The sequence below is a fragment of the Nerophis ophidion genome, linkage group LG28 (genome assembly GCF_033978795.1).
Source record: "Nerophis ophidion isolate RoL-2023_Sa linkage group LG28, RoL_Noph_v1.0, whole genome shotgun sequence".
NCBI lineage: Eukaryota > Metazoa > Chordata > Actinopteri > Syngnathiformes > Syngnathidae > Nerophis > Nerophis ophidion.
The window spans coordinates 7,149,073-7,161,449 of record NC_084638.1 but is presented as its reverse complement, the minus strand read 5'-3'; the positions used below and the strand labels follow the sequence as shown (position 1 = coordinate 7,161,449).

At 42.2% G+C, this 12,377-nt stretch overlaps 1 protein-coding gene across 6 annotated transcripts in view; it reads left to right on the top strand.

The window, feature by feature from the left end:
- ctnnd2b (catenin (cadherin-associated protein), delta 2b) overlaps positions 1-12,377 on the top strand; it is a 236,984-nt gene that overhangs the window by 127,322 nt on the left and 97,285 nt on the right. For all 6 annotated transcript variants that reach the window (XM_061890179.1, XM_061890183.1, XM_061890182.1 and 3 more), the window contains exons 6-7: positions 11,939-12,090; positions 12,158-12,316. In XM_061890179.1, coding sequence (XP_061746163.1) covers positions 11,939-12,090; positions 12,158-12,316 — 311 coding nt within the window. The remainder of the gene's footprint in view (positions 1-11,938; positions 12,091-12,157; positions 12,317-12,377) is intronic.

The window sequence follows — 12,377 nt, the reverse complement described above, 5'->3', positions numbered from 1 at the left end:
TCTTGCTTTCCTTAGGCTGGGTCTTAGTTTCCGAATCCTGGGGACGGAGCCATATTTTGTCATTTCAAAGAAGTCCTCTCGGTTTTCTTGACACGTGGCCCCAAAAAGGGTTCTGTTTCTAGAAAGGTATGCGCAACGGGTGATATTTAAAAAAAAAAAACGATATATACTGTAGTCAGCCGGGAATTGACAGCTTTGTCTTTTAGGTGACGGAACATAGTTGTTTGTCATTTTTAATAAAATATGGTATTAATAGTGAAATAACTTCTAAGAAAGAAGGCTATCCCGATCATTAGAACAATCATGGTGGCTTTTTTTGCGTTTTTTAACTGATCGACCAATGAGCTCCGCCGATATGTACCAAAGCTATTTATCAAGATACAACAAACGAGTCGTCTATCCACAGTACGAAGCCGATTCTAGGGAACGAATCCTAACCGCTGTGGTGGAAAATAAACTTGAGTTTCTTCCAATATCACTGAAGGATCAGAGGCAAAGGAATGAATCAGGAAAACACATCAAGCTAACCGCTAAACTAAAGCTTCAGTGTAAAGTAGTGGTGATCGATCCAGATGTCGATATTATACCGAGTATAGTACAAGTGACTAGATCTGTATTAGCATTTGTATAAAATAGTGTGTTGGTCATTGTTGTTATTGTTTCAAAGTCAGGGACTAAGTCTCTGGATTCAGGACGGCTTTTAGGGCAAAAGCTAAATGACTTAAATAAGAGCCAATAGTGGTTCGTCGCTTATGTTTCAATGTTCAACTCCCTCAGTTCCTGTTTTTTGTGCACCCTTGAGTTTGTTTTTTGTGGCCACATGTCTCGGGACGCTCACCTGTTTCCCGAGCACTAATCAGAGGGACCATTTAATCCTGCGTTTGCCAGTCAGTCGGCCTGGCTTCGTTGTTTGCTACATGCAACCTCTTACCTAAGTATTTCTTGTCTCCTAGTCGATGCTTCCTGCGCTAAGTGGTAGGCTTAGCTTCCCGTGCGATCGGCACGTTGTTTCTTCTACTTTTTCCCTGTTTTGGGTACGTGTTTGACTTTGAAGATTAAGTCATGTTCCTACCTGCACGCCTTGTCTGGAGTGGTCCGTCTGCATCCCGGGGGAACAAAGCCCGCAGAAAGCTGCGACCATACTTGCCAACCTTGAGACCTCCGAATTCGGGAGATGAGGAGGGGGGGGTTTAAGGGGGCGGGGGTTTGGTGGTATGGGGTGTATTGTAGCGTCCCGGAAGATTAAATGCTGCAAAGGATTCTGGGTATTTGTTTATGTGTGTTACGGTGCGGATGTTCTCCCGAAATGTGTTTGTGAAGTGAAGTGAAATTATATTTATATAGCACTTTTCTCTAGTGACTCAAAGCGCTTTACATAGTGAAACCCAATATCTAAGTTACATTTAAACCAGTGTGGGTGGCACTGGGAGCAGGTGGGTAAAGTGTCTTGCCCAAGGACACAACGGCAGTGACTAGGATGGCGGAAGCGGGAATCGAACCTGCAACCCTCAAGTTGCTGGCACGGCCACTCTACCAACCGAGCTATACCGCCCCACGTCGTTCTTGTTTGTTGTGGGTTCACAGTGTGGCGCATATTTGTAACAGTGTTAAAGTTAAAACGGCCACCCTCAGTTTGACCTGTATGGCTGTTGACCAAGTATGCCTTGCATTCATTTGTGGGTGTATTAAAGCCGCATATGTTATGCGACTGTCCAAAGGCAGTGCCTTTAAGGCACGCCCCCGAAATTGTTGTCCGGGTGGAAATCGGGGGAAATTTGGGAGAATGGTTGCCCCAGGAAATTTTCGGGAGGGGCACTGAAATTTGGGAGTCTCCCACGAAAATCGGGAGGGTTGGTCTGATGGTTTTAGCTTGTCCTGAAGAATTTGGAGCTTCATCCTCCTTTTTCAGAACTTTCCTCCAGAAAGTCTTATCTTTGTCCATGTGATGTCAGATGAAAGAAAAATGGAACTGTTTAGTTACAATACCCAGCAATATGTTTGGAGGAGAAAAGGGGATGCCTTTAATCCCAGGAACACCAATCCTACCGTCAAGCATAGTGGGCCTGTTTTGCTGCCAATGGAACTGATGCTTTAAATGGGACAATGTAAAAGGAGGATTACCTCCAAATTCTTCAGGACAAGCTAAAATCATAACATAAAGAAAAGCAATTATCAAAATGACACCGTCGCCGAAATCAAGGTAACATAAACTACAAACATAACCAATGTGAACGAGGTAAATTTGAGCATAAAATAAAAAAGAACAAACAACAAACATATAAACAGTCATTTTTACAATGGAGTTCATGGTGCGCATTGTGCAGGACTTTGGGGAGGCCATTACAAAACTTTCATTCTAGCCTGATTAAACCATTCCTTTACCACTTTTGAGGTATGTTTGGGGTCTTTGTCCTGTTGGAACACCCAAATGCGCCCAAGACCCAACCTCCAGCCTGTCCTGAACAATTTGGAGCTAATCCTCCTTTTTTCATTGTCCCATTTAAAACAGCAGTTCCACTGGCAGCAAAACAGGCCCACAGCATCATACTACCACCACCGTGCTTGACGGTGGGCATGGTGTTCCTGGGATTAAAGGCTTTACCATTTCTCCTCCAAACATATTGCTGGGTGTTGTGGCTAAACAGCTCAATTTTTGTTGCATCTTTCCTCCAGAAGGTCTTATCCTTGTCCATGTCTCACCAAATTATTGAAAAGTGATGCTCACTGGCTGTAAATCAACAGTTTTTTGGAGTCGTTGAATAATGGCTGAATATTGTTGTTTCATTTGAATCGGCAAAAACAAAAAGCCGCTGAGTAGATCAGGGTGAACTTTGTCTTCTTGCTTTGTGCTGGCGATGCGGTGTGCATCTTAATCGACCATCGGGGGCTTTGCATGCGGCGGGTCGCCCACAGCCGCGTGCATTTGCCCGTGCACACTTCTAAAGGCTAACTGAAAATAGACCAGGTATGAAATATTAAGGTGTGTCAATGGAGATTGCCCGGCTGGGATGCGGGAAAGAAAAGCCACTTTCTCTGTGTTCCATTAAGGGAGGGAAGAAGGGACAATCCACGATGAAACATGTGCATGTTTTATTTCTGGCTTTGGGGTTTGGATGTCCAAACTGTCTGAAAGTAAATATCTGACGGTATATCAGCTGCCGTTTTATCGCCATCTCCTGGACAATGTTAGTGATTTGTGCGTTCATGTGAACCCTGTACAGCATTTACTTATACAACCTAATCCAAACAACCTACCCTAGTCATAATGCAGGGGGGTGGGGGGGGAATGAAAACAGCACAAAAACTCAACAAATTGTGTCACCTATAAAACGCAACCTGCTCACTGTGTGGATGTTAAAAAAAAACGCATCCATGCACCAAAAAAAAAAAAAATCAGAATTACACCCATTCCCTCCGCACTTATCCATGTTTGACACATTTTAGCTGCTTGATATTTACTACAAAACTTTAAGGAGGTTTTCACGGAAGTAACCGAAGTAGGAGTTGAACTTTCGCATACTCTTAATATCCATTTATAATAATTATACTTGAATGACCTAATCCAAACAACCTACCCTAGTCATGGAGCAGGGGGAAAAAGTAACCAACACAAAAAAAATAAATAATCTGAATTACACCCATTCCCTGCGCACTTATCCATGTTTGACACATTTTAACTGCTTGATATTTACTTCAAAACTTTAAGGAGGTTGTCACGGAAGTAACCGAAGTAGGAGTTGAACTTTCGCATACTCTTAATATCCGTTAATAATAATTATACTTGTATGACCTAATCCAAACAACCTACCCTAGTCATGGAGCAGGGGGAAAAAGTAACCAGCACAAAAAAAATAAAATCAGAATCACACCCATTCCCTCCACACTTATCCACGTTTGACACATTTTAGCTGCTTGATATTTACTACAAAACTTTGAGGTTGTCACGGAAGTAACCAAAGTAGGAGTTGAACTTTCGCATACTCTTAATATCCGTTTATAATGATTATACTTGTATGACCTAATCCAAACAACCTACCCTAGTCATGGAGCAGGGGGAAAAAGTAACCAGCACAAAAAAAAAAATCAGAATTACACCCATTCCCTCCGCACTTATCCATGTTTGACACATTTTAGCTGCTTGATATTTACTACAAAACTTTAAGTAGTTTGTCACGGAAGTAACCGAAGTAGGAGTTGAACTTTCGCATACTCTTAATATCCATTTATAATAATTATACTTTTACAACCTAATCCAAACAACCTACCCTAGTCATGGAGCAGGGGAAAAAAAAATCAGAATTACACCCATTCCCTCCGCACTTATCCACGTTCGACACATTTTAGCTGTTTGATATTTACTACAAAACTTTGAGGTTGTCACGGAAGTAACCGAAGTAGGAGTTGAACTTTCACATACTCTTAATATCCATTTATAATAATTATACTTGTATGACCTAATCCAAACAACCTACCCTAGTCATGGAGCAGGGGGAAAAAGTAACCAGCACAACAACAAAAAAATCAGAATTACACCCATTCCCTCCGCACTTATCCATGTTTGACACATTTTAGCTGTTCGATATTTACTACAAAACTTTAAGGAGGTTGTCACGGAAGTAACCGAAGTAGGAGTTGAACTTTCACATACTCTTAATATCCATTTATAATAATTATACTTGTATGACCTAATCCAAACAACCTACCCTAGTCATGGAGCAGGGGGGAAAAAAGTACTATACTTGGCGCATTTTAGCTTCTTGATATTTCTGAACGATTGCAAAACTATAAGAAGGTCGTCATGGAAGTAGACGAGCTAGGAATCAAACTTTCACACAGTCTTAATATCCATTTATAATAATTAATATACTTATATGACCTAATCCAAACAACCTTCCCTAGTCATGGCACAGGAAAAAAATAAAAGATCAGAATGAGAAATACTCTATTAATCCCCGAGTGGAAATTCAGATTCACAGGCAGTCCAGACTGAGGCCAAGGGGGAAAAAAACCGCATTAGCACATTAAAACATGTTACATAGAATCCACAAAACTTGCAACACAGGGTAGGAAATGGAGTCTACGGTGGCAGGCTGGAGTAGGGCAATTGGAGGTGCTTCCATCCAAATCTTCAAGATATCAAAATAAGCACAATTGTGCCCACTCCATTACCCCCACTCTAATGTATTTTTCTCCAAAACACGCCTTAGTCGTTACAGTTTGTCCCACTGGCTCATGTTAAATGGACTCGGCGGAACCTTTCAGCGTTGGAGTGGTCTCATGTATTTATGAGGATCTACTACCGTATCAAACACACCTAAAGTGGTGGTCCTGTACTACTACACGGTTTTTAGAGAGAGTGTGTGTGTTGTTGTGTGTGTGTGTGTGTGTGTGTGTGTGTGTATGTGTGTCCTTGTATTCCTACCCTTCTTGAGACATGAAGAAGGAAAAGTATCTTCCATATGAGGAGGTGTGAACGAGTGATGACGTAAATCATAGAGAGCCTAATACTAGAGTCCGTGAACATTGCTCCAAAGTCAGGAATTTTGGTTGATTTAATGTGCATACAAAAGTAAACATTGACTGGTGCAAAGGCAGCAATATATGAAAAAAACAAGATGGCAGCTAAAGAATTTGCACCCCTGGTGGTGAAATCTATCAAAATAAGGGTTGACTGTTTGTTGCTTTTAAAAGTGCTCCCCCTCTGGTCAACGTATGAAATAACAAGTGTGTGTAAGAAATTTAAAGTGCTCCCCTTCTGGTCAACATATGAAATAACAAGTGTGTGTAAGATAGTAAGTATTTCCCCTCTGGTCAACATATGAAATAACAAGTATGTGTAAGAAATTTAATGTGCTCCCCTTCTGGTCAACATATTAAATAACAAGTGTGTGTAAGATAGTAAGTATTTCCCCTCTGGTCAACATATGAAATAACAAGTGTGTGTAAGATAGTAAGTATTTCCCCTCTGGTCAACATATGAAATAACAAGTGTGTGTAAGAAATTAAAATGCACCCCCCTTTGGCCAAAATGTATTTAAGAAAAATAAATAAATATGTATATAGAGACATACTGTAATAACTTGTAAACAATGAAGATTAAAAAACAATTACAAATAATTAAACGTCTTTTTTTTTTACTAAAAGCAGTCACTTTTTCACAATGTATCGACTTTTTTCTTATACTTTCAGTTTTTTTAATATTGCAGTATTTTTCGTAGAATGATTACTTTTTTGTGTGAAATGATTACTTTTAATGCAGAATTGTGAAATTTGTCATATAAAATTCTGACCTTTATCACAATGTTGCCAATGTTTTTGTTGTTCTTGTAAAATAGTGAAATTTTTTTTGTAAAATCATGACTTTTGCCAAGTAAAATTCCAATCATTATTATAATATTGCCAACGGTTTTAAGTTATCTTACAAAATTGTGACTTTTGTCAAGTAAAATTATGACTCTTTTCAATAAATTGTCAACATTTTAAAGTTGTCTAATACATTTGTGACTATTGTCAAGTAAAATTATTTAAAATACGACTTCTCAAATTGCCTGTAAAATTGCGACTGTTAATGAGTAAAATTTCAACTTTTATCATAATATTGCACAAATGTTCAGGTTTTTGTTTTGTATAATTTTGACTTGTGTTGAGTAAAATGAGTTTTATTATAACGCTGTCAAAATTCTATGTTTTTCTTCTGAAATTGTGACTTTTTTCTTGTGAAATTGCAACAAATTTTTCACAACAAGCTTTTTTTTATATATTTCCATAGTATGTATATATTATTAATGTTGTAAATACACTTCTTTATATATCTAGAAAGGCTGGTCCTAAGGAGGGAGGCATTTTTCTCAGGTCTCCAGAAGGTACGAAGTACAAACACGTGCGTGCGTGCGTGCGTGCGTGCGTGTGTAAAGGCTGGTCCTAAAAAGGGAGGCATTTTTCTCAGGTCTCCAGAAGGTACGAACTACACAAATGTGCGTGTCCTCAAGAGATAGGCACTTTTCTCAGGTCTCCAGAAGGTACGAAGTACAAACACGTGTGTGTGTGGTGTGTGTGTGTGTGTGTGTGTGTGTGTGTGTGTGTGTGTGTGTGTGTGTGTGTGTGTGTGTGTGTGTGTGTGTGTGTGTGTGTGTGTGTGTGTGTGTGTGTGTGTGTGTGTGTGTGTGTGTGTGTGTGTGTGTGTGTGTGTGTGTGTGTGTGTGTGTGTGTGTGTGTGTGTGTGTGTGTGTGTGTGTGTGTGTGTGTGTGTGTGTGTGTGTGTGTGTGTGTGTGTGTGTGTGTGTGTGTGTGTGTGTGTGTGTGTGCGCGCGCGCGCGCGTGTAAAGGCTGGTCCTAAAAAGGGAGGCATTTTTCTCAGGTCTCCAGAAGGTACGAACTACACAAATGTGTGTGTCCTCAAGAGATAGGCACTTTTCTCAGGTCTCCAGAAGGTACGATGTACAAACACGTGTGTGTGATTTTGTGTGTGTGTGTGTGTGTGTAAAGGCTGGTCCTAAAAAGGGAGGCATTTTTCTCAGGTCTTCAGAAGGTACGAACTACACAAATGTGTGTGTCCTCAAGAGGTAGGCACTTTTCTCAGGTCTCCAGAAGGTACGAAGTACAAACACGTGTGTGCGTGTGTGTGTGTACGTGTGTGTGTGTGTGTGTGTGCGCGCGCGCGCTGAGGCACTTCCACTCCATTGCATTAGTGGGTGTTGACCCACTACCAGCCCATATTGGACACGAGGCCTTGACCCAGTAAACTCACCCAGTTCCCTGAGCCTAACGTTCCTTAAATGATGCAGTTCTACTCACGCCAAGTGGAACCTTTCACTCTACTTCTTAGCACTCTGCCAAATGCATTTCCAGGGTGGCTCCATTTGCCAACAGCTTCTGTTTTTATGCCTCAGTCACTATGCCGTTACAAAGACTTGAATACTTTACAAAACACCCGGAGAACGACATTATCCTCAGATTTTGCCAGGAAAGTGACTCTTTTCCCTTCTCGTTGCTTATTTGAAAGTGTCTGCTTCTTCACCACGGTTAAAATGCCAACCATTGTCTGCACTTTGTTGCGTCTTATGCTCTCTCCCCCCTCCAAACTGAGCTTACCTCACATTTTCTTCTCCAAACATATTGCTGGGTATTGTGGCCAAACAGCTCACTTTTTCTTTCATCTGACCACAAACCTTACACAAAAGTTAATGCCCCGAAGCCTGCTCCAAATATGAGGTGTGACCATGGTTTACTTGGCCTTGCAGAAAGGTTGATTCCTGAAGCGTCAGAGAAACACATTTTCCCGCAGGACTCGCATTCAAGGTCAGGCAGACAGTTGGAAATTGATGCACTTTTCTCTCGCTCCTGTATTGGAAGAAAAACAAACAACAAAAACATGTGGGAGCTCGCGAAGGGAGCAGGCAACAAAGAGGCTAAAGAGCCGGATTGATTTCCAGAGCGGAGGGGTCCGCGACCCCGGCTTTTGTAGACCTGTAACGTCTTATTTTGCGGTGCTGGTCTGACTCGGACACAAAGACTAACCGGCTGTCTCCTGTTTGTTGCCTTCATGCTACAAATGATCATCCTGGGTAAAATAACATTTTCCTAAGACCCGGACTATTCTTGTGCAGTAATTACCCTTGGAACTGTGGCCCTGCGGCACAAGGAGAAGGTAAGTTAAAGCAAGGAAGGAAGCAGGCCGGAAAAGTAATGTTTTTAAAAGGAGGTCAGAAACTGTGAGAGATGTCGGGGCCACAGAGCATCGACTATTCACCGACTTTCTTTACAGGAGGACACTGCTTCAATTAGGACTGCAACTATTCTCATAGTGGACTAGTCTAACAATTAGTCCATAATCGTTAATATAGTCCATAGCTAGTCCACAATCTTAACGATTAGTCGATAATTGTTAAGATAGTCCATGAATAGTCGACTATGAGAATAGTTGCAGTCCTATTATCGACTGATCATTGAGACGGTGCACTGGTGATCGACTATCTTGACGGTTATTCACTGATCATTGAGACGGTGCACTGGTCATCGACTATCTTGACGGTTATCCACTGATCGATGAGAGGTTGCATTGGTCATCGACTATCTTGACAGTTATCCACTGATCATTGAGACGGTGCACTGGTCATCGACTATCTTGATGGTTATCGACTGATCGTTGAGACTGTGCATTGGTGATCGACTATCTTGACGGTTATCCACTGATCGATGAGAGGTTGCATTGGTCATCGACTATCTTAACGATTATTGACTCATCGTTAAGACGGTGCACTGTTCATCGACTCTCAACGATTATCAACTCATCAGTAAGACGGCGCACTGGTCATCGACTATCTTAACGGTTATCGACTCATCTTTAAGATAGTGGAGGACTAGTCATCTACTATCTTCACGATTATCGACTCATCGGTAGGACTGTGCACTGGTCATCGACTATTTTAACGATTATCAATTCATCGGTAAGACGGTGCACTGGTCATTGACTATCTTAACGATTATTGCGTGATTGTTAAGATGGTGCACTGGTCATCGACTATCTTAACGATTATCGACTGATCGTTAAGCTAGTCGATGACTAGTGCACTGACTAATGCACTGGTGAGCTTAACGATTATCGACTGATCGTTAAGACGGTGCACTGGTCATCGACTATCTTAATGATGAATCGACTAATCGTTAAGATTGTGGAGGACTAGTCATCCACTATCTTAACGATTATCGACTCATCGTTAAGATTGTGGAGGACTAGTCATCCACTATCTTAACGATTATCGACTCATCGTTAAGATTGTGGAGGACTAGTGATCTACTATCTTCACGATTATTAACTCATCGTTAAGACGGTGCACTGTTATTCGACTCTCAACGATTATCAACTCATCGGTAAGACGGTGCACTGGTTATTAACTATTAACGGTTATTTACTCATCAGTAAGACGGTGCACTGGTCATCGACTATCTTAACGATTATCGACTGATCGTTAGGAGGTTATACTAGTCATCGACTATCTTAACGATTATCGACTCATTGGTAAGACGGTGCACTGGTCATCGACTATTTCAACGATTATCAATTCATCGGTAAGACTGTGCACTTGTCATTGACTATCTTAACGATTATTGCGTGATTGTTAAGATGGTGCACTGGTCATCGACTATCTTAACGATTATCGACTGATCGTTAAGCTAGTCGATGACTAGTGCACTGACTAATGCACTGGTGAGCTTAACGATTATCGACTGATCGTTAAGACGGTGCACTGGTTATCGACTATCTTAACGATGAATCGACTAATCGTTAAGATTGTGGAGGACTAGTCATCCACTATCTTAACGATTATCGACTCATCGTTAAGATTGTGGAGGACTAGTCATCGACTATCTTAACAATTATTGACTCATCGTTAAGATAGTGGAGGACTAGTCATCTACTATTTTCATGATTATCAACTCATCGGTAAGACGGTGCACTGGTTATTAACTACTAACGATTATTTACTCATCAGTAAGACGGCGCACTGGTCATCGACTATCTTAACGATTATCGACTGATCGTTAGGAGGTTATACTGGTCATCGGCTATCTTAACGATTATCGACTGATCGTTAAGAGGTTATACTTGTCATCGACCATCTTAACGATTATCGACTCATCTTTAAGATAGTGGAGGACTAGTCATCTACTATCTTCACGATTATCGACTCGGTAGGACGGTGCACTGGTCATCGACTATTTTAACGATTATCAATTCATCTGTAAGACAGTGCACTGGTCATTGACTATCTTAACGATTATTGCGTGATCGTTAAGATGGTGCACTGGTCATCGACTATCTTAACGATTATCAATTCATCGGTAAGACGGTGCACTGGTCATCGACTATCTTAACGATTATCGACTGATCGTTAAGCTAGTCGATGACTAGTGCACTGACTAGTGCACTGACTAGTGCACTGGCGAGCTTAACAATTATCGACTGATCGTTAAGACGGTGCACTGGTCATCGACTGTCTTAACGATGAATCGACTAATCGTTAAGATTGTGGAGGACTAGTCATCCACTATCTTAACAATTATCGATTCATCGTTAAGATTGTGAAGAACAAGTGATCAACTATCTTAACGATTATCGACTCATCGTCAAAATCTTAACCGTTCTCGACTCATCATTGATTGTGGAGGACTAGTTGTCGACTATCTTAACGATTATCGTCTCATCGTTAAACTAGTGGAGGACTAGTCATCGACTTTAACGATTATCGACTCAAGTGATCCACTATCTTAACAATTATCGACTCATCGATAATCGACGTTCAAGTTGATGACAAATTCAAAGCCACTATGTGTCTAATATGAACCTTTGGTACTCTGGCAGTATCTAGTGGTTGAAGGGTCAAACTACACCTAAGAGCATTTGCGCGTATTTCAAATGGAAACGCTTGGATTCATTTGGTTTTCATGAGAACAAACAAACAAACAGATGTACGGTATATTGAACAATGTCCGCTATAGAAGGTAGTCCAAAGGGTCCCTAGGAACGCCAATGGTTGGTGCAGTGTGAGGATGAGTGGGTGTTCTGTCTGTATGTGCTCTGGGACTGGCTGGAGACCAGTCTCATTGTACCCCAAGTCAGCTGGGATAGGCTCCAAGTGGGTAGATGGGGGTTCAGAACTGACCCCGTCGGCTGGTCACCTTTTTTGTCCCAGAACAGGAAGTACAGTTCAGGACACACCAAGTGAGTTAGGATTCGCCCCCCCAGGCCATAAACTGAATAAATCTTTACACTCATGAAGAAACAACCTTGGGAGAAGGCTTCCACGCGGCAGGAGATAAGCCGGGTCTTAAAGCGGATCGTGACAATGATGAAAAGTGACTTTCAAGTTTTGAAAGGAGAGAAAGCAACAAGTTGATGGGGTCAGAAGATCCTGATGTCTTCCCGTTCTTTCTCCAGGACAAGGACTTCTTTCTCACAGCGCTCTGCAGCTCAACAACCAGGATGCCTACGCGGCTGCCGGTTACCACAGCAACCAAGCGCTGGCGCTGGGAGAAGTCGTGGCGGGTCGCGGCGGCCATATGGGCGGGGCCGTCCACAGCTACAACCAGGTAGGCCTTGTCCGCCCCTTGGCTGTTTGCCCCGTCCTCACGTCGCTTCGTCCGCCGTCCTCTCCAGGTGACGTCCAGTCGGGCAGCCGCCCAGCTGGACTCGCCCTCGCAGAGAGACTCGTACGCCCAGCAAGCCCACGGGAGCGCCTTCCACATGCCCAGTGAGGGTGGCGCTGCCCCTGTTGGACCATCCATGTACTACTCCTGTGCCACCCTGCCGGCTCAGGTAGGTCAGCTCTCTCACGCATCGCCCGGGACGCGCAAGACGTTGAAGCAACGTTGAGAAC